Source organism: Heterocephalus glaber, unplaced genomic scaffold (assembly GCF_053883595.1).
Source record: "Heterocephalus glaber isolate CG9 unplaced genomic scaffold, H.glaber_assembly_v1.0 deba00000071, whole genome shotgun sequence".
Taxonomy (NCBI): Eukaryota; Metazoa; Chordata; class Mammalia; order Rodentia; family Bathyergidae; genus Heterocephalus; species Heterocephalus glaber.
The window spans coordinates 618,190-640,233 of record NW_028258137.1 but is presented as its reverse complement, the minus strand read 5'-3'; the positions used below and the strand labels follow the sequence as shown (position 1 = coordinate 640,233).

The following is a 22,044-nucleotide window of genomic DNA, read 5'->3' as shown; positions in this document are numbered from 1 at the left end:
CATCTCCTGTCATTGCCCTACAATGGCAGTCACCCTGATCCAGGAGGAGCAGAGCCCTACAGGCCTCCCGGCACCTAGGAAGGCCACCCCAAAGCTATCACCTCACCATGGGAACAGAGTTGCCCCCAAGTGCTGCTGGCTCCCCCAGAGCTGCTAGGAACAAATGGCCGGACGCAGGGCAGCCAGATGAGGCCAGCTGTGCAGACTCCAACCCCGCCTCTGTCCCCTTTTCTATGAACCCGCAAAGCTCTTCCAGCCCCTGGAAGGCAGATTGTGAGCATTTTGGTCCGTGCTTCCCAGCACAGCACACTGATTAAAGCTCCCTGCCCACATCGTGGACTCTCCATCGTGGACCCTAAAGATCCAGGGAGTCACACGTTCAGAGCCAGTCCTGACAACTCAGTGAGAACTTGTCTCAAAAAGTGAAAAGGGGCTGGTGGTGTGGCCAAGTGGCAGAGCCCCTGCCCAACACCCAGGAGGCCCTGGGTTCCACCCCCAGCACCAGAATCAAAAGTGGATGTTGTGACTCCGGGCGTGGGATCTCCTGCCTGGTAGCCACGCTGGAAGGCAGCCCAGCAAGAGCATAGGGAGCAGACAAAGCCTGGGGCAGCAGAGGCTGCGGCCTGGGGAGGGAGAATCTGCCGAGGCCTCCCAAGGACAAGGACGGTGTCTCTGCGCACATGCGGGGTCCTGGAGGGCTGGTGTGGACAGCCCACAGCTGCAAAGCTGCCTCCCACCCTATGCCCACCCTGGCCAGACAAGCGGCAGAGCCGGCAGGGCACCTGCGGGCGCTGGGTGGGCTCTGCTCTCCCTCCGGAGGCCGAGGCGGAACGGGTGCCCGACACTGCCTTGGGTCCCTGACTGTCGCGTTCAGTGAACACTATATAAGCTGCCCACAGCCCCATCAGGACAGCAGGGCCTGGTGACATCTGCACACAGGGACCTGGATAGGCTGGAACATTTGTGCCTGGAACCCACCGCCAGGGCACTGGGGCACAGGGACACCATTGGGTGACGGACACATCTCACTGGGGATGCTTTTGGGTGCCGGACGCAGTTCCGGCCAGGCCTGCCCAGCAGCCCGACTTCCACGGTGACTTTGGCGCATGACTCGGAGGCCAGCGAGGTGAGTGGCAGGGCGGGGAGCGTGGGCTCAGAGGCCCTTCAGTGCGGCCCAGCCCTTCCCTGGGCCTCGGACCGAGGTTGGTGGCCCGATGGCGCCCCGGCCACAATGAAAGGTCGGCCGCATCCTGCCGGGGACTCCCTGCCCTGTCCCGGCCCTGGCTCTGACCCTCCTCCTCCTCCTCCTCCTCCTCCTCTTCCTCCTCCTCCTCCAGCACAGGCGCTGTAGTGCTTCAGACAGCGTGTATGAGGGGCCCTTCGCTTCCCGGCCTGGGTGGGTGTCGAGCGTGCTTCCCCTCCGGGTTTCCTGACTTGGGTGTGCTGCCCTGAAGGCAGCTCAACACCTGTTTCTTACAACTGTGATTTTGCCAATGGCCCTGCACACCGGGGACGTGTAGACTCCCCACTCTCCAGCGGCAGACGGGAGCCCGAGTGGGCTGATCAGCAGGGCGCCTGCTCTGGGCAGCATCCTCCCAGGGAGCCGTGCTGAGGTCAGGCTCCTCGCCCCTCGGAGTCCCTGTCCACTATGTGGACTCAACTCTGTCCTCCCCGCGTCCCGCCTGGACAGAAGTGCTGTGGTCGCTGGTGCTGGAAGCCACTAGGCCCGGCGAGTCCCAGCAGTGTGGCCAGGACCTGTGGTCAGAAGCCCGGGAGGTCTTGCCTTCTGCATCCCGTCCTGTGAGCCCCAGTCTTGCAGGACCATGGGCCTCTCGGTCCGACCAAGTGCAGCGCCTCGGGCAGGTATGCGTGCTGCTGCCTGGGCCAGGTGGGTAGTGCCGGCCAGGCTGAAACACTGCTTGTGCCAGGGAGCCCCGGGCATTCAGAAGGGGAGGTGCAGCCGTCGGCCCCAGCAGACTCTACCTCTGTGGCTGGCTGTGACCGGAGGGCCTGTGCCGGGAGAGTGCAGGGCTGCAGGCAGGCCGCCACCCCGCTGCTTCGAGTTCAGGTTACTGGCCTGGAGGGCCTTGAGGAGCCCCTCCTCTCCCCTGCGGCCTCCCCGGCCCCTTCTCACCCGTCAGGCCCAGTGGCCATCCTCCCTGTGGGCCCCAGCCCCTTCCGCCTTGGGCCTGTCCTCAGCCTGTGGGCTGCTCGGGGCTGTCGGGGCCAGAATGCCGCCAACCTTCAGGGCTCTGGAGCCCCGGAGAGAGCCGGCCCCAGGTCAGTACCCAGCTCGGCCTGCCCGAGTCCTGAGATGACCCCGCTGGTGCTGCTGCCTGGCTGGCTGCTTGGGCTCCCACCCCACCCACCCTCAGGGAGTCCCTGGAATTGGTGGGATCCAGGGGTACCCAGACCTCCACGGCCAGGGACCTGTGCCCTATCCTGAGCTCACCCTGTCAGAGCTTAGCTCTTCATTATCTGCACAAACCTTTTTTGAACCAGCAGGTTTAATTAAAAAAAGAATTTTATTTGCCTCTGTCATTTTGAAAAACAGCTACAGTGACAAATACCTTGTATATCCACCATCGAGAGCAAAAATCCCCACCCCTTTCTGCCATATGGGGGGTTGAATTCAGGGCCTTTGCCCTGAGCTATACAGCAAATCCCCTACTTATGAACACTCGAGTTGCGAACTTTCAGACCTGAATGGGCCTCGCATTACGAACATTCATAGATGCGAACAGATGGCGGAAGCGGCTCACGCGTGTGCCGGACACTCACAGTGTAAGGCTGCGTGCTCACTGTGGGGAGCGACAGTGCGCAGCGGCACCGAGTCCGTCAGAGCCCAGGGAGTCCGGGGGAAGAGGAGAAGCAGTGGGGATGTGGGGATGCCGGGACCAGAGCAATGACCATGGCAGCAGAAGTGAAATAACTAAGATTGAATCAAGGCGAAGAGATGGTGATGTCACTTGTTCCTATAACATCAACCATTCAACCATTGTCACAATTCTTTTTTTTCATTGCTTATTTCTCTTCAGTCTTCTTTAATCTTGTCATTCTTTTGTGGTACCGGGGATCAAACTCAGGTCCTTGTGCTTGCAAGGCAGGCAGACAGGCGACAGAACCACTGAGCTACATGCCCGGCCCCAGTCTTCTTAATCTTGATCAGGTCTTCATGCTTCCCTTATCTCTCGCAAACTTGCTTTATTTTTTAAGATTGCAGGCAGACATCAGATCGAAAATCCTTCACTTGGGTTTACTTGATGTTTCCCCATGATTAGATTCGGGTAATGCAGTTTGGGCAGGTGTACCACAGGAATAACATTATGTCCTTTTCAGGGCATCTCTTTAAGGGTACTGTTAACTTTGATTAAATGGTTATGGTTCTGTTTACCAGGTTAACCAAGTATACAGTTGCTAATGTTGCCCTTATAGTCAAGCTGTTTGTCAGAAAGTGGTTTTTGTTTTGTTTTGAGAAAGGATCTTACTGTGCAGTTGAAGCTTGCCTTGAATTCATATATAGCCCAGGGTGGGTGGCCTTGAATTTACAGTGATCCTCCTGTCTCAGCCTCCCAAGTGCTGGGATTACAGGCATGTGTCACCACACCTGACTAGTTCGTAGAGATTTCAGTCCATAATCAGCTGGTTCCAAGGCAGGGTAGCAGAGGAGCAACAGTTCGTGTCAGCTGGAGACAGCAAAAGCAACAAGAGCCCCGTTTCACAATTCTCAAGCACAAGTACACGATCACGGGACATGTGAAGTTTTTGATGCTTTACATTGCGTATTTGTGTCAAAGGTGTCTAAGGCTCACTGTCGGATTTACGAATGTTCATTGCACAGAATGGAACTTGTTCCCAAGTCGGGATATACTGTATTCTCAGCCTGTTTTCTATTTTTGAGACAGGGTTTTCCTGGGTGTGGCAGTGCATCCTGTAATCCCAGCTCTCTGGGGCTAGAGGATTGCAAGTTCTAGCCCAGCCTTGCAATTTAGCAACTGAGTGAGATCCTGTTTCAAAATAAAAAGTAAAAAAAAAGAACTGGGAATGTGGCTCAGGGCAGAGGCCCTGGATTCAATCCCTAGTATCAATTGATAAATATTTAGACACAGCCTCTCTAAGGTGCTAAGCTGCCCAGACTGGGCTCAAACTTGTGATCCTCCTGTCTCAGGCTCCCAGAGGGCTGGGATTACAGATGTGTGCCAGGCACCACCATGCCTGGCTTTGTCTTTTTTATCGTTGTTGTTGTTTGGTATAAAAAAATTAATGGTGAAGTTGAAGTATCTCTATTTTTTTTTTTTGGTACCAGCGATTGAACTCGGGACCTTGCACTTGCGAGGCAGGCGGTGGAACCCCTGAGCTAAGTCCCCAGCCCACTATTTTTAAAAAGTAAGTGTCACTACCTTTCTCTTTCTGATTATAAAAAGTTGGAAAAAACTGAGAAGTACTAAGAAAATAAAATCACCCATACTCTCTACTGCGTGGGAATATTTGGGTTTTACCCTTACCTTTAGCTTAGACGTTTCCCCACCCTCTACGTGCCCCGTCTCCCGAGCTGCATTCCTCTCACGCCCACGCCCTCCTCTGCTCTGGGCTCGCGCCCGCTGCTCCCTTGCGTTTGCGAAGTTTCTCTGTCGAAGCAGAGGTCCAGGCTGTGGCAGAGCGGCCCACGTCAGCCGCGTCGTGGCTGCAGCGCTGGGGGATCCAGAATGGACGAGCAGCGTGGGCCCCTCCCGCTCTGGCCGGAGGCTCCCATCCCTGTGCGAGCTCCCGGCTGAGGAGAAACCTGCCGCCCCGAGAGGACTCAGACACAGATACTAGGCGTCGCAGAGCTCAAGCACACAGGGCACTGTGGCTCCGGCCGACTTTATGGTGTGGAGTGTGTTTTGTTGGGTAGTTAGGAAGTGTGTATAATCTGTTTTCTGAGTCCAGACCAAAACTGCTCAGCGCATATAAAAGGCAGGAACATGCTCGATTTCCCCCGGCGAGTCACTGAGCGCAGAGCAGGGGAGAGCAGACCCCATGCAGGTCCAGCTCAGGCCCTGGAGCTGCCGAGGTGGCAGCCACTGCCTGATCACCCTGGGCCTGCAGGGAGGGGCCGAGGCACACGGCTTCCACCGGTGGAATGCTGACTGCCACGCCCAAGTGCAGTCTGGGACCACAGCACATGGTCCTGGGCATCGGTGGCATCTGGGGTCCCGGGGCCCCATGGGAGCAGTCAGTCTGCCCACGGTGGCTGCGCATCAGGCTCAGTTTCTCCTGCTGAAGCGGGCTCGGGTCTTGCTGGGAGGGACGGCCCAGGGGACAGCACTGCTGGACCCTTGTCTGGTGTAGGACAGGCTGCAGAGCAGGGGAAGAGTGGCCACTCTGTCAACAGCCGCGGTTGGTGAAGGAGGTGTCACAGGTGAAAGCACCAAGATGTGTTAATGTTGTTAGCGCTGTCGGAGTAACACTCAGGTCCTCCTGGGCCCATGTGGTCAGAGTCACAAGTTACCCTGGGCAGGGGCAGCAGAGGCCCAAGGGGCTCCCTGGAGGCTGGTGACCCCTTCTCCTAGCGCAAGGCCAAGGCAGGAAGGAGTTGGCAAGGGACTGAAAGCGGGCAGGGTGTCGGCCCGAGAAGGAGGGTGCAGGGTCACAAGCCTGCCCTGCCTGGGCAGTGCCCTCTGTGTAGAGCTGGATGGCACCCGCCTGGGTGGCCTGTGAGCGACGCCTGTGGGAGCTAGAGCAGGTGGTCACGGCCCGGCCTCCTGGGAGTGCCTGCGTGCTGGTGTCTCGGCCAGTGTGTAGTGGTCGTGTTTGGGGAGCAGGGAGAGCTCTCTCAACCTGATGCCAGCCACTCTCCCCACACGCAGAGCCCCCTCGGAGCCCCTGCCTGGCCTGCGTGGAGTACAGCACTGAAAACATACTTAATCAACTTTAGAAGCAGTGATAAAGCTCAGCTGTGCCACAGCATTCCCGAGAGCCTCCCTGTGTCTGCTCAGGTGGTGGTGGTGGTGGCTCGGGGCATGGCCCACAGGTGCCAGGGTCCACGCAGCTCCCATGGCACCCACATCGCTGCCCAAGTGGTCCCGGCTCAGGTTCCCAAACACGCTCTGAGGAGTCACTTTCACGGGCACTGAAGTTTCTTTGCTTCCCTTGGTTTAGCCAAGTTTCTCTGCGTCAGGGTCTTGCATGATGTTGAAATCTTTAAACCAGAGGTTAAAGGAGGAGCTGAGACTGGATGTGGAAATCCCTGGGGCATGGGATTTACTCTGTGCAGGCCCTGCAGGGTGGGGTCTGCAGGGGCTTCAGCTCTTGCGGGGCCGCCGGTGGCCCTAACGCCTGTCCATCCTCGCCAGCACGTAGGTGACCCCACAGGATGCTTCTCAGCGCCATGCTGCTCCGCATGACTCTGCCCTCCCGGCACCTGGTCTGGGCTGCGGCCTCCTGCGGTCCGGCACCTGGGAGACACCGAGGAGGCCGCTTCCTGCACAGGGCCCCCACTGCCCGCTCTGACAGGGCCGGCCCTGTCTTCACCAAGGCCCTGGCCTTTGGGGACAGGATCGCCCTGGTTGACCAGCACGGCTGCCACACCTACCGGGACCTGTACCACCGCAGCCTGCGCCTGTCCCTGGAGATCTGCAGGCTCCGTGGCTGCATGGACGGAGACCTGCAGGACGAACGGATCTCCTTCCTGTGCTCCAACGATGTCTCCTATGTCGTGGCCCAGTGGGCTTCGTGGGTGAGCGGTGGCATCGCTGTCCCCCTCTTCTGGAAGCACCCCGAGCCACAGCTGGAGTACTTCATCCAGGACTCCCGCAGCTCCGTGGTCCTGGCCAGCCCGGAGCATGTGCCGCTGGTGGGCCCAGTCGCCGGGAGGCTGGGGCTCCCACTCTTGTCTCTCCCTCCCGACGTCTACCATGGGGCTGTGGAGGAGCCCGCAGCGGAGCCAGAGCAGAAGCACAAGTGGCGAGAACGGGGCGCCATGATCCTCTACACCAGTGGGACCACAGGGAGGCCCAGGGGCGTGCTGAGCACCCATGGCAGCCTCACGGCCACGGTGCGTGCATCTGAGCTGCTCCGGCAGGGCTCAGTCCCTACAGCCCTGGGGACAGGCTGGGCTTCCCGGGGACTTGCCTTTGCCCTTCTGTAGCGTCGATCACACCGGTCACCACCCTGCTGACCCTGCTGAGCAGCCGGGTGACCTCCAGCCCTGCTCGGGGCCAGAGCAGTGAAGCACTGTGTAGTGTAGAGAGGTCAGGGGCTGCAGGAGGGCAGAGTGGACCCCTGTGTGCTGTGCACTGGGGCGGGGTGTCGGGGACCAGCCGCACAGGACTGGCAACTGGGACCTGTGCCTGGAGTCCTTCGGGCTTCATCTGCCGCCTGCCGGCCGTCCTGGGTGGTGCTTCTGTGCTGACTCCAGTGCCCGCCTGGGCAGAGCTCTGCAGCGCCAGGCTTGACCACTGTGCTGCTCCCCTCCTGGGCCCTCTGAACCCCACACTGTCCTTGAGCTGTGCTCTGGCCCTGCAGGTGACTGGGCTGGTCCATGCCTGGGCGTGGACGAGAGACGACGTGATCCTGCACGTCCTCCCGCTGCACCACATGCACGGCGTGGTCAACAAGCTGCTGTGCCCGCTCTGGGTGGGGGCCACCTGCGTGATGCTGCCCGAGTTCAGCGCCCAGCAGGTGAGTGGGGTGGCTGCAGACCCTGGGTGGGTGCCCCGGGGGTGACACAGCCCCCAGCACCGAGGTTGGGAGTCTGGCGCCAGTCTGCTGGAGCCGGTGTCACGTCCAGTGGGCACATGACGGAGGCTCCATGGGTCTTGCCCTGGATGTGCTTGCTGGGCCCCTGGCAGCTGTGTGTGTGGCCTCACGGCACAGGCTCAGGCAGTGGACCCAGGGCCGGGCCGGACGGGGAGGCTGAGCTGTGTCAGATGCAGCCTGGGCTGGGTGACCGCTCGGGACTGCAGCCTTTCTGCCAGCGGGGACGACCATGGCCGCAGGGCAGTGTTGGCAGCGCCTTGGGCTGGGAAGCGCCCCGGCTGCCTGGTCATCACCACGTTCTCTTGAAGCGCCACCCGCGGGCTGAGCGGGCCCTAATGGAGGCACTCGGCCGGCAGGGACACCATGAGGCAAATGCCCTTCAGGGCCATGTGTTCTCACTGACGACTGTGGCTCACGTGGCGCATGCAGCTCTCGGTCTTGGGGAAATATAAAGGCTTACAGGTGAGTCTGGCCAGGCATGGCGCCACACACCAGCAGCCCCATGCCCAAAAGGCTGAGGCAGGAGGATCGCAGTTCAGGCGCAGCCCAGGCAACTCAGCCAGACCCTGTCTCTAAATAGAAAGGGTGGGATGGAGCTCAGTGCAGAGGCCCGGGTTCAACCCCCAGTACTGGGGGAAGGTGAGTCTGGGGAACCCCTTCTCTCTGGGGTGCTGGGGTTGGATGGTGATGGGTCCTGACCACAGTGCCTCGGGGGTGGCCCCTCCGTGCTGGGTGGGCAGCGTGGTGGCTGTGCCCTCTGCTGCCACCAGGCGCTTCCTGTCTGGTCACAGGCTGCCCACTGTCCACTGTGTGGACTTACGGATTCTTCCCTCCAGGCCCAGCCTGTGCGCCCCACTGCTCTGTCCCCACACCTCTCCAGCCCCCGGCCTCGGGCATGAGGAGCAGTCACCTTGGCCTGGCCTCAGGGGCCTCGGTGGTGACCGGCAGGCTGAGGCAGCCCGCTGAGGATCTTTGGGTGTTGCTGTCCCCGTGGGCCTCCAGGGGCCTCTTCTGGAGACACTGCAGGCCCATGATTGGCGTGAAAGGACCCAAATCTCAGCCCTGTATGGCTCTCAGACTTCACTGGGGTTCTCTCGAATCTGTGCAGCCAGAGTGATGCTAAACAAGTCCGCACTGTGGCTGGAGATCGCACTGTCTCCTGTAACCTGTGAGTTAGGTCTTTGCAGATTTAGAAGCGTGTATTGGCAGTGTCCTGCTTTCAGCAGTGCCGGCTCCTGGGTTCGGCCTAAGGCTGTGTGTGTGTGGGCAGAAGGGAAGTGACAGGGCCCAGCGTGCTGCTTCAGGTCCCCTGCTCTGTGGGGCCAGTGGGCTGTCGGTGTCTGTGCAGTGACACGGCAGGAGTGCCGCTGTCCACGTGGCCACAGCGACGGCAGCAGCGGAGAGCAGAGGCTGGCTGGGGTCAGCTGCTGCTGATCCTCTGCGGTTGGGCTGCATCTCAGAGCCACGCTGCGGCCTCGTGGGTGGTGCGCTGGCTGGGCCCGACTGGGTCCAGCGGCCCCCAGGACTCCTGCACTGTGACCTGGTGCCGTCTCCTCTGTCTGGGCCGTGCCAGTCCCCATGGAAGCAGCTGTGACTGCTGCCTCAGGCAGAGGTGGCCTGCAGGGGTAAAATGCTTGTCACTGTGTCTTGAGGAACCTTTCAGGCCCCAAAAGTGTGGCCGTGGAGGGACACGCAGCTCTGGGTGAACTCTGGAGCTACAGAGCCCTTCCCACCGCCAGCCCGCTCAGTGGCGATGGCAGCCTGCTGTGTGCAGGTGGCAGCCCAGGAGGCAGGGAGGGTGGCGGAACACTGGGGAGCAAGGGCAGGCGTGCCGTGTGGGGTCCACCGAGGCTCAGGGTCAGCCACTAAGCACCAGAAGCAGTCCCTCGGCCCCTCTGGGACTGCACACTCCTTGACCAGACCCAAGTGTTGCTGTGCCTGGGTGACCTGGGGCATGGGCAGCTGGGTCTGCATCGGCCCTGGGCCTGTTCCTTCTGCTCAGCAGCTGGTGAGGTCTGGGCCCCGTCATAGCATCGCTGACAGGAGTGGGCCCTGTGGAGCCCCCAGGGAGCCACACTGCTCAGCCAGGACACAGGGTGGAGGTGCAGGGAGTGGCCAGGGTCTGCCGTGCCAGGCCCTGTGTGCAGCGCAGCCCCTGCCGATGGGCCAGGTTGTGCTGGGTGCCTCGGCCTCACCTGCTGTGCCTGCGGCTGATGCCCAGGGAGCTGGGGCCCTGCAGTCTGTCCCTCCTGCTGGCCATGGGCAGCACGGAGCAGGAAAGGCTGCTGCCCACGGTGCCCTTGGTGCAGTGCCCCTTTCTTCTGGGCTCCTCCTCCTCCTCCACAGGCACCAAGATCTGGTGGGAATGGCTGGTGTCTCCCAGGGCAGCTCATGGCTCTTCCCGGCTCCTGCTGCCTCTGAGCATTGTTGCAGACGGAGTGCCTCGCAGCACAGGTGTGCTCCCCTGCCCTGGCTTCACCTTCTTTCTTCTGTTTTGTTCTGCGGTACTGGGGATCCCAGAGCCTCACACTGAGCTGCATTCCCAGCCCCTTTCAGCTTTTATTTTGAGTCAGGGTCTTACTATGTTGTGATCCTCCTGCCTCAGCCTCCCCTGAGTGCTGGGATCACAGGTGTGTTCTATGATACCTGGCTCTTCGCATTTTCTTAATGATGTCTTTTTGTATTTAATTTTGGTAACATCTGTTTTACCAACTTTTTAATCCTATAGTTTTTGATACTCATCATAGTCTAATCAATGCATTCATTTTAGATTTTTTTTTTTTTTTTTTGAGTACCAGGGATCGAACTTGGGACCTTGTGCTTGCAAGTCAGGCGCTGGAACCATTGAGCTAAATCCCTGGCCCATAATCCTGTAGTTTTTAGTTTTGGTGTCACATCCCAGAAATCTTCCCCCAACCAAAGGTCTTAAAGATTTTCTTGGTTTTTTGCCTAGAAGCATTGTGGTTTTGTTACAGAATTCCAAGAGAGCTGGGCGTGGTGGCACATGCCTATAATCCCAGCACTCAGGAGGCTGAGGCAGGAGGATAGCCATGAGTTCAAGGCCAGCCTAAACTATAGAGTTGAGGACCTGTCTCAAAAAATAAAAAACAAAACAAAACAAAGAAACAGAATTCCAAGAGACAGGAGAGACCAATGGGAGTCAGGAGGATTTATTTCAGGTTTAAGGTGTGCACCAGCTCAACGGACTCCTGTCCAAAGGAAGAGCATTGAACAGAGGGAGCTCCAGCTTGTGTACACTGTTGGAGGGAGAGGGCTTTTTAGTGCATAGCAAGTGAGTTTACCGGAATGGGATGAGGGCAGACTGTTCTATAACTGTGCCTTGAAGGAAGGCACTGTCTTGTGGCTCGCATGAGAACATTGTCATGAACTGGGCCTGCAGGACACAGTCATCCTTGTGTCTGCACCAGAGCATGGAGTGATGGCTCCGGGGGCACAGGGGTGATGGGACAGACTCGTCTCTCTCCAAGTCCTGCTTCCGTCTTAGCTCGTACCTCCGGTCTCGGTCCCGTGTGGGAGGTCAGGTGTGGAGTGTGGCAGGGCTGAACCCACCGCACCCACTGTCCCGAGGCCAGGTGCCCTTGCTGGGGACCCTTCCCTGGTGACCGTCTGCCAGCTGGGTGCCTGACTGTCCGTATCTGCTCATCCCGCTCCGCGCCCTGGGTCTGCGCCCTGACCAGGGCCACACGGGTCGGCTGCTGCTGCTGGAGTCGGTCTGGAATTGGGAGCTGTGCGTCCTCCACTCGTACCTTTCTTTGCAGACCTATTTCGGTCCTTTGCCTTCCACATGTTATGTCAGGTCTGCTCGCCAGTTTTGGCCCGGTGAACTCGCCGGGGATGTGCACTGAAGCCGTGGCCCAGTCAGAAGAGCTGCTACTGAACAGTTGCATGTGTTCCAGTCCCCTGCCTGGTCCTGGTCCTGGTCCTGGTCCTGGTCCTGGTCCTGGTCCTGGTCCTGGTCCTGGTCCTGGTCCTCGTCTGGTCACCCTGCAGGCGAGAGGGTGCGGACTCCTCAGGCCACTGGTCTCTGCCTGGTGGTCAACACCACCCTGGTGTGGTGTGGCCACCCCAGCCACCGGCTGTTCTCAAGGGTCCTTAGGGTGACACAACACCTAACCAATGCATAATCTGGAGGTGGTGAGTCTCACGGGCATTCTTGTGCTGGGCACCGTGCTGGGCTCAGCTTGCAGTGGCACCATGGCTGCTGCTGGCTCCCCCGTGCCTTGGAGCTGGAGGAGCCCTGGGGCGCCACTGCCCAGCTGCAGGTGGAACCTTGGCCCTGACTCCTCTTGTCCGGTTGTCCCTCCCTGGGGCCAGACGCACGGGTCCCCCACACTGTGGCCTCTCGCCGTGGGCCTCTGATCTGACTGGGAAGGCTGTTCAGAGCCGGGCCGTGGGACCGGGCACACTCTGCATGTCCCCATCGGCCTTTCTGGCCCTCACCCGGCTTCCTTTTGTCTTTCTAGGTTTGGGAAAAGTTCCTTAGTTCTGAAACTCCACGGATTAATGTGTTCATGGCAGTGCCCACCATATACTCCAAGTTGCTGGATTACTACGACCAGCACTTCACCCAGCCTCATGTCCAGGATTTCGTGCGTGCAGTTTGTGAAGAAAAAATAAGGTAGGCGGGGTGGGTCCTCCCTGCCACGCAGGAAGCCCAGTGGTTGTGTGTGCGGCCCATCCCCAATGACGCCACTGTGCCGTCAGAGGGCACTGCCCCTCCCATCGGTGCCACTCCCCAGTGCCCCGGCCTGTGTCCCCCCAGTCCCTGTCTCTCTCCGCCCGTGGCTCTGCCCCACTGGCCCAGTGTCTCTGTCTCCCTGGGCTGAGACGTTCCAGCCTCCCCACCGGGGGCATGGCTGCCACCCTGCTGTGGCCCCTCATGTTGCTGGCTCTGCGAGCCGCCTCCCTCACTGATGAGCTGAGTCTGCTGTAACTCGTGCTATGAGTCCACTCCACGTTCCCCTGGGTGCTGGAGTCCTGGCTTCTCCTCCCACCGACTTGCAGGTGGCCCACCAGGAGGTGCCCATGGGTGTGTGGCCCAGTGGACCCTCCCACCCCGCAGGGCGGAGGCAGAGGTGCTGTGGCACACATAGAGTGGGCCAGGGCTGCCTAGTAGGATGGCAAGGCCATTTGAACTTAACATGCTAAGTGTTCCCTGGGTGCAGTGCATGCACCTATAAAGCCTGCTACTCAGGATGCTGAGGCAGGAGGATTGCAACTTCTAGGCCACCCCAGGCAACTTAATAAGATTCTATCTCAAAATAATGCTGACAAGGGCCTGAGAATATAAGTCAGCAGTTGAATGGTTCCCTAGCATGTTCAAGGCCCTGGGTTCCATCCCCAGCATCAAAAAAGCAGGAAAAATTCCAGGTGTGGCTGACACCAGTGTCCCCACTGCCTGCTCTCCCTTGCCAGGCCACCAGGTCTTGGGCAGCAGCAGGCTGTACCTCTGTCCCTAGGGGATTCTGGCCTTCTAGACAGAGCTGCAATGCTGCAGCGTTGCTCCACTTGCTGCTGCTGTGCTCCCTTCTGTGAAGACTTTGAGGAGCCAGAGACCTCTCGGCTCAGGAACTGGGGCTCCTCCAGACCCCCACCCATAGCACCGGGTCCCCCAGGGCCAGGGCAGAGTCGCTCGGGCTCCCTACTTTCGAGGAGGAAACCCATGGGTGACAAGGCCTGTGGTGTCTGAGTGACGTCAGGCTGTGGGGCTCCTGTCCACAGTCCCCGGAAGGTGCCCGAGGTGTGGCGGGGTCAGCGGGCACTGCAGGTCATGGCCCCACGGCTCCATTGAGTCCTTCTGTGTCCAGCCCAGCCGCCCCAGTGCCTCCCTCGGGACCTGTTACCCCCGGGACCCATTGGCGCCATTGCCTGCTGCTGTGTTCATGGTCATCCGGGAGTGGCGCACTAGTCATTTGCAAAGACCCAAAGCAGTAGTTTCTGCAGGAGCCCTGTTCATGTTCTGAAACACCAAGTTCTCTCCAAAAGCAGAGCTGCCTTTGCCTAAACTCATTTTTATCCTGAATTCACAAACTCGAGGTCACGAGCACTGTGGGCCGTCGGGAAAATGGCCCCGTCCCCCTCCCCAGGCTCATGGTGTCCGGCTCGGCCGCACTGCCCACGCCCCTGCTGGAGAGGTGGAAGAGCGCCACGGGCCACATGCTGCTGGAGCGCTACGGCATGACCGAGGTTGGCATGGCCCTGTCCAGCCCCCTGGCCGGGGCTCGCCTACCAGGTACGATGCCCACAAAGCCTCCTCCTCACTGTCCCTGGGCCTCCCGGGTGCCAAATAGGCAAAGCACGGTGCGCGCTGCACCACTCGCCCTAGAATCATGGCCTCCAGCCCTGTCCCTCGAGGGGGCGCCAGCGAGCCCTGGTCCCCGCTCCTGGCGCACATCAGCCTCCTTGTGCACCTCCACAGGGGCTGCGAGCCCCCCAAGGTCCTTGGTCAGCCGTGCTGATGCATCAGGGCCCCAGTGCCTGCTGCTGTTGGGAGCAGCTGCTGCCTGTGCCCCACCCACACACAGCCCCTGGACAGCACAGGCCACGGTGTCCTGGGTGTGGTCCTCTTCGGGTCCGACTCTACCCGCTTTTGTTCCATCACCACTGCAGGTTCTGTGGGGACCCCACTGCCCGGAGTGGAGGTTCGCATCGTCTCGGAGAGCCCACAGAGGGACGGCTGCCCGTACACCGTGCACGCCCAGGGGGACACGCAGGGGACAAAGGTACCATGGGGGGTGGAAGCGCCGACTGGGCAGCTAAGGGCTTGCAGAGTTTCCGGACCTCATCCACGAGGTGCCCTATGCTCCCGGACAGAGGACAGCGGGGCCCAGCTGCCCCTCGTCCTGCAGCAGCTCCTCACAGCTGCCCCGCCCTCCCGGTGTCCTCCGACCTGCTCCACGGGAAGTGGCAGAAATGTCAGAGGAAGGGGAGCGTGGGCCTCAGAGCACTTCTGTCTTAAGCTGAGATGAAATCTAGCTGCCTGGTACCTGTGGTGGAAAGCTGCCGGCTCCCCCTGATGACCCCCGCTGCAGCGCTCTAATTGTCCTGTCTGCAGCAGGCTCTTCCCCAGGCGCACTTGACACAGAACAGAGCCCCACCCCGCACCTAGACAGTCGGGAGGCCAGCACGGGCGCTGGGACTCAGGCAGGGGACCCAGGTGTGGGCTGCCGCGAGGGGGGCACACAGATGCCCTGCACCCACGCCCCAGCCATACCCCTCACCGTACTGCACCCCAGGCTGCCCTTGAGCCCAGCGTGGGGCTGCAGCCAGTGAGGATCTGCTGACCACCGCACAAGGTCGCCTGGGGCTTCTACCACCGGCTGGGCCACCTAGGTCCTCGGTGGTCAGGAGGAGAGTTTGAACTCTGCCTGCTGGCCACACCCAAGCTAAAGGCGAGGCTCCCACCTGGGCTTGCTCAGCGCTCTGTGAGTGCGCTGGGCATCGCCTCTTTATTTTTTCAAGTCACTCACTTACATAGAGCCAAACACGGCAGTGACAATGGGGTCCGTCAGCAGATAAACGGCCGCACTGCACAGCTGTGTCTGATGCCTGCCAGGGCCGGGGCCTCACATGGAGCCCCCTCCTCCATGGCTGGGCGGGCGGCTGAGGCTGCGGCAGACCTGCTTGTCTACTTCCGGTTGCATCATTTCTCCATAGGCAAACAGTCCCTCAGCAGCCGACTGCTCCGCCTTCTTCCCACCGGGCCTCCCTGTCCTCCCTGATGTCCTGCTGCCCCACCCCGTTGTCCCAGGTGTCACTTTGCACAGGGTGGGCTCGGGCTGGCGGCCTGGACCATCTCGGGCGGGCCCGGGCTGTGTCCCTCCTCCCTGGGCTGGGCAGCCCCGCCAGCCCTGCCTATTCCTGGTGATCAGGTTTCTGTCCCAGGAGCTCTGGGTGCTTTTTTTTTTTGAGAAAACCAAAGTGTGCTGGCCTTGGATCGGTCTCCTTCTGTAAAGAGCTCTACTGAGATACAAACGTGTATCAGACAGTCTGCCGTGCAAAGAGCACAGCCGGTGGCTTTCGTGTGTTCTCAGTCAGCACGCGTCGCACAGTTCCACCCCAGGAGCTCTGGGACCTCAGGGGCTCACTCCTGCCCTCTTCTCTCCCCTCACTCAGCCCCATGAAACAACTTATCTGCTTCCTGTCTCCACATAGTTGCCCATTCTGGACTTAAAAAAAATAATTTCAATAATACAGAAGAAGTACTCGATAGAATTCAATATCCCTTCATGATGAAAACTATCAATAATTTCAATTAGATATAGAAGGAACTTACCTCAACATAACAAAGGCCACATACAGTTAATCCACAGCTTGACTCATACTGAAGGGGGTCAGTGAAAAGCTTCCCGTAAGACCTAGAACCAGACAGGAAGCACCACTGTGCCCACTTCTGCTCAACATCACACTAGAAGTTCTAGCCAGAACAGTTAGGCCAGAGAAAGAAATCAGTCATCAAACTGGAAACAAGAAAGCAAAATTGTCCCTGCTTAGAGGGCATGACGCCTGGAGTCCTAGCTTGGAGTGAGTCCCAGCTGCATCAAGGCAGGAAGACCGAGCGCTCAAAGCCAGCCTGGGCTGCACACCACAACCTTGGCTCACAAAATGAAAGGCCATGTGCAGACGACACAAACTTGAATACAGAAAACCCTGGAGACTATCAAACTCAGAGCTCCTAAACAACTTCAGTAGTTTCAGGATACGAATAACAGACAGAAATCAGTAGCATATCTATACACAGAGTGAACTCTGAAAAAGAAATCAGGAAAAATAATCTCATCTATAGTAGCCATAAAATAATGAAATGCTTAGGAATAAATTTGACCAAGGAGGTGAAAAATCTCTACCCTGAAAACTACAAAACAGTGATACGAAATTGAAGAAGACACAAATAGATGGAAAACTCCCTGTGCTCATGCATTGGGAGAGTAAGTGTTAAAATGCTTGTACTACCCAGAATGATCTACAGGTTCAGTGTAATCCCTATCAAAACACCAGTGATCCCAGCAATAGAGAAAGTCCTAAAATTTGCATGGACCTGTAAAAGACACCAGATAGACAACAAAGTCTAGAGCAAAGAGATCCAGGCCAAAGGCACCAAGACAACTGCAGGATGAACAGCAAAGCTGTTTGGATGAACACCGAAGAGCCCAGACACCCACACCAGTGGGGCAGAGCAAGCCCGGGAGGGCCACGCTGACAGCCAGCTGATCGCAGCTGGGACTTGCAGATGTATTGGAGACTTCAGTGCATGCTGTTGGGAAAACTGGATATCCACACGCAGTAGAAGGACGTTGGACCCTTACTCGCCATATAGAAAAATCAAAGCGTATTAAAGACATGAAAGTGGGCATGGAGTTGTTCTGAATATGAGCTCAAAAACATGGCCATGGACAGCAGAAACACGTGGGACTGCATCATTCAGAAGGCTTCTGCAGAGCAGGGGAACAATCCACAGAGTGCGGGGACAGCAACAGGATGGGAGCTGATCTGTGCCCGCCGGGCGCCTGATGGGGGATTGAAATCTAAAACGCCTGGGGGCTCCTGAGAATCCTGTTTAGAACGGGCAAGACCTGAAGGGACTGTCTGCAGAGGAGGACACACATAGCCAGCAGGTGTGTGGCAAGATGCTCTATCACATAGGATCAGAACCACCGAGACCCTGTCCCCTCCACAGCTGGTACCGGCAGAAGGGCTCAGGCATAACAGGAGCCTTACGCTGTCAGCCTGTTACGGCCCCGTCAGTCTGAGGTGCCCTGAGGGGAGCACCGTCCCCTCATTGCTGAGGCCGTGGACCAGGCTGGCCTTGGCTTTGTGAAGGCCTCTGTCTCTTTACGGGGTCTCAGGTCTGTAGCTTCCTTGCTGTCTCTGTGCTGGCCTGGTCTGGCTCGGGTGTCTGGGCAGCACTGGCCTCACATGTGAGTGGGGTGCCCCCTCCCCTCCTGTTTTAGGGTGAACCTGTGCAGATCTGGCATTATCTCTTCTCTCAGTTGTGGGATTCAGCAGTAAAACCACCGGGGCCCAGAGGTTTCTGCTTTGAAAGATTTTAACTGGACTCCAGTTTCCTTGGTGGTTTGGGGCTGTTCTGACCATCACAGGTGTCTTGGGGAACTGGCCGTCTGTCCTGCTGTCCACTCTGGGAGGCTTCTCACCACCGTCCCTTGTCACTTTTCACTGTGCGGGCTGCAGTGACGCTGCCCTGGCTGCTGACAGCAACAATCCATGTCTTCCGTCTTGGTCTTGCTGGGGACCGATCTGATGCACTGAACTTTTTCCAGAGAACTAGTTTTTGGGTTCGTTGATTTTTTCCCCCTATTGTTTTTCTTCACATTTTGCTTTCACTGATTTCTGTTCTTATCTGTTTATTTCTTCTGCTTGCTTTTGTTTCTTTCTGCCTCTGCTTTTGACTTATTTTTCTCTTTTTCTAGTTTCTTAAGGTTAAACTTTTGGTTACTGATTTGAGATTCCTCTTTACTAATAAGTGCATGAAAGGATATAAATTTCCTTCTAAGCACTGCTTTAGCTACATCCTCCAAATTTTGATATGTTGTATTTTCGTTTTCCTTCAGTTCAAAATATTTTTAAATTTCCATTAAGACTTCTTTTGACTCACAGATTTCAGCATGTCATATATTTTTCAAATGTTTGGTGATTTTTCTGATATCTAAGATTGATTTCTAATTTCAGTGGACCCTTGACTTACAAACTCAATTAGTTCCTGAGGGCTGGTTGTAACTCAAGTTGGTGAATGAAGGCTCAGGCTCCTCTACACAGCCTTCAGCATCTGTCTCCTGCACACAGGCAGATCTCAGTGACCTTATAGAGACCCTGGCCCAGGATTTCTCAGTGAGCTCCACACCGGAAAGGATGCTGTCATGCTCCTTCCAGAACTCTTTAAGGGTTAAATCTGTATCTGAGACTCTTTGGAAGCACAAGCGGCCAACATTCGGATCGTGACTCAAGACTTTGGTAGTAAATTAAAACTAAAATTCCAGTTGTAACCCAAGTTGTTCATATGTCAGGCCCGTCGTAACTCGGGAGTCCACTGTAGTTCCGTTACAGTCAGGAAAACGCCCTTGGTGTGACTTTGTGTGTTGGCTTCGTGTGTCCATGGGTGGTGGAGGCTCCGCACATGTCAGGAGGAGGAGGTGGCCTCACGCCGGCCCTCTGTGTCCTCGCTGGCTTTCTCACTACTCGCCCTACCACCAGCTGAGGCTGTTGAGCTCTCCAGCTAGACTGTCTGGTTTGCTTTCAGCTTTTGCTCCGTGTATTCTGAGTATAGTTTGGTGCATACACAGTGATAACTGTTGTGTCTTCTTGGTGACTTGACCCTTTGCTGCCACAGAACACTGCTGGTTGATTGTCCTCACTGCTACTTAGGGTTTTGGTGGGGTTTTTTGATACTGGGGATCGAACTTGAGACCTTGCGGTTGTGAGGCAGGCAGCGGCACCACTGAGCTACATCCTTGGCCCTATTTAGTTTATTTTGTCTGATACCAATGAAGCCACTTCATTCTTCTGACTGGTGTTGACATTCCAATGATAGAGCCAGGGATGTAGCTCAGTGGTGCTGTGCCTGCCTGACAAGTGCAAGGTCCTGAGTTCGATTCCCAGTACCTGAAAAAAAAATGTAACGTTATATGTGATTCTGTCCTGTTGCCACTACCCCAACTACGTGGTTGGATTTGAGGCAAGTTTCTTACAGGCAGCACATGCTTGGCTTACACGTGTCTGTCTCTAATGTAGGCTGACCAGCTACAGGGGTGGTTTGAATCATGTACATGTAAGGTAGTTCTGGCATTCTGGGATTGAACCCCCATTTTATTATTTGTTTGCCGGTGCTCCCTTGGCTTTTTATCACTCAGCCTCCCCTTCACAGCCTTCTTCAGGCTTGCACTTAGTGCTCTATCCTGCCTGCCAGGTTTTTCATGGGTCTCTGTGTCATTGTTTTGGTAGGTGCTCCAGGGACAGCAGTACCCACACTTGCTTTTCATGGTCTGCTTGCAGCAAGCACCTTCATTCTTCCAGGTCACTCAGCTGTCACTTTGTGGCCTCTGTGTTGTGACCTCTGTGAGTGTGGACACCATTGGACAAAACCATGATGGCTTCCAACCCTGGAGAAGAGATTGGAGCACGGAGGACAGGATGAGGCCACTGTGCTCACCAACAGTCGCCATCTGCGTTGCTTCCCTTTTCCCTTGTGTCTTCCACTGTGATGCAGGAGCTTCTGTAGTGGGTACTTGAGATCAGATCTGCTTGCAGTGCGTCCTCTGAAACACAGCATCTGAAAGACTAAGAGGGCCTATTTTATCTTCATTCCTGCAGTCCGTTTTCACAGGGTTTGGAGTTCCGGGTTGATAGTTATTTTCTTTCAGCACTTTAAAAACTTCTCTCTGGCCTCTTGTTTCTAAAGAGAAATCTGTAGTCATTTGCCTTATTTCCCTGCTCTGAGTAATTGCTGCTTGTTCTGACAGCTATCGACTTTCCTTTGTCTCTGGCTTTTGTGACTGGATCACCTTGGGCCTGGTCTGGGCCTGGGCCTCTTGTCCTGGGGCCTCTTTAGGGCTATGTTTCCATTGTGGGTTTTCAGGTGCAGGTGATGCCAGCCTGCTCGTCCCCCGCCCTGGCCCGCTTTCTCACCTGTGCTCGGGGGCAGGTGCTGCAGAGGACCTGCAGGGGACCTTGACACGCGGAGGTTGTCTCTTCTGGGACTGCCTGAGGCCCCAACCTGGGCGTGGTCTGAGATTCTAAGCTTCCTGTGTGGAGGAGTCGGGGTGCCGCCCGTGCTGACACCTCTGCCTCTCTGTAGCCCTCCCTCCTTAGCGACCCCTCTGCGCATCTGCAGCCCAGAAGGCACTCCGGTGGTGGCCGCCCGAGCGTCCCATTGCCGGCGGGAGGCCTGAGGGATGTCAGAAGTGCTCAGCGGCCCCGTGGCTGGGCCAGTGGTGCATGCAGCCCCGAAGCACAGTCAAGGCACCTGCTTTGTGTGGCTGTTGCAGCCAAAGGCCGGGCAAGAGCATACTGGGGCCCACCCGTCACAGGCCACATGCTCAAACTGCAGAGTCTGATGCCAGACGCCACCTGGCCCTTAGGATGGCCTGGGCAGGTGAGACCCGGAGGGCAGTGTGCCCCGCGACCTGCATGTCCCTGCCGCCCTCTGCAGGTGACCCCAGGGCTTGAGGAGAAGGAAGGGGAGCTGCTGGTCAGGGGCCCCTCCGTGTTCCGAGAGTACTGGGATAAACCAGAAGAAACGAAGACCGCCTTCACCTCCGACGGCTGGTTCAGGACAGGTAGGACTGTGTCCGGCAGGGCCAGGGGGCCAGCTGTACCCTGAGCCAGGGACCCAGAGGCTGCTGCTGAAGGCAGAGCCAGGTGGGGGCCACAGCACCCGAAGCTGACCCAGCCCCCGGGCTCCTGGGAAGCACCTGGACCCCGACCTGCAACAGGGCCTCCACCATCCCTCAGCCCCGAGCACGTCCACAGCGGAGACGCTGCCCACTCCCTCCTGAGGTCCTGGGCCCGACTCCGAACACTGCTCAGAGACCCTCACCCTCCGGGCCACCCGCCGCCCCCTCCCTTGGCCGGCCCTTCTGGCCACTGTCACGTCAGCCCGGTCGGTCTGCCTGCTTCCTGCTGATCAGGCGTGGTCTGTGCAGACCTTTGGTGGAGCCCATCACGGTAGTCGTGTTGTAGACGAGCAAGTTAGAACAGTGGAGATGTGCACACTCTGGGCCAGATTCGAGCCCATTTATTACGCCGGCAGCCCAGGAGGGGCCAGAGCCCAGAACGTTCTCTGGGCGATGGGAAGCGGTTTGATTTCTCCTTTTACATCATGCTTTCAGTTGGGGAGGGATCAGGGGAGACCAAGCGGAATCTTACAGAAGCAGAACCATGCCAGGTCAGTGGGGGCACAAGGAAGTTTCACACAGTGGGTGAGCTGCAAAACATCCTGCAACGGCAGCGAGTTTACTGCCGAGCAGGATGCGGGCGTCCTGGGTGCTTTGTCCAAGCACGGGTACAAGCTGATGTTGAGGTTCAAGATGGCATCAGGCTGGCTGTCACGGTAGGCAGGGATCCTTTCTGCAGAGCCCATCCTGGCACCAGGACCTGTGTCCTGCCAGACTCTAAGGAGGATTCTGCAGAGAAACATTTAGGTGCACAGCTGTGCGCCTTCGCAAGGACATTTTCTTCTGGAAGGACACACACTAGCATGGTGGACCCCTGAGCATTCTTTCTTTTCTGTCTTTTCTATCTATATTTCTAAAACTTCTGTGTAAGCGTGCT

General features: G+C 57.7%; 1 protein-coding gene across 2 annotated transcripts in view; it reads left to right on the top strand.

The window, feature by feature from the left end:
• The first annotated feature begins 1,015 nt into the window (after window positions 1–1,015).
• The window catches only part of Acsf3 (acyl-CoA synthetase family member 3), a 28,880-nt gene continuing 7,851 nt past the window's right edge, over window positions 1,016–22,044 (top strand). Inside the window, exons 1-8 of one of the 2 annotated variants that reach the window (XM_004842655.4) lie at window positions 1,016–1,126; window positions 4,307–4,386; window positions 6,336–7,036; window positions 7,507–7,662; window positions 12,225–12,379; window positions 13,848–13,993; window positions 14,371–14,483; window positions 20,924–21,050. In XM_004842655.4, coding sequence (XP_004842712.1) covers window positions 6,356–7,036; window positions 7,507–7,662; window positions 12,225–12,379; window positions 13,848–13,993; window positions 14,371–14,483; window positions 20,924–21,050 — 1,378 coding nt within the window. In that variant the 5' untranslated portion in view covers window positions 1,016–1,126; window positions 4,307–4,386; window positions 6,336–6,355. The remainder of the gene's footprint in view (window positions 1,127–4,306; window positions 4,387–6,335; window positions 7,037–7,506; window positions 7,663–12,224; window positions 12,380–13,847; window positions 13,994–14,370; window positions 14,484–20,923; window positions 21,051–22,044) is intronic. The other variant, XR_002394215.2, reaches the window with a different exon arrangement.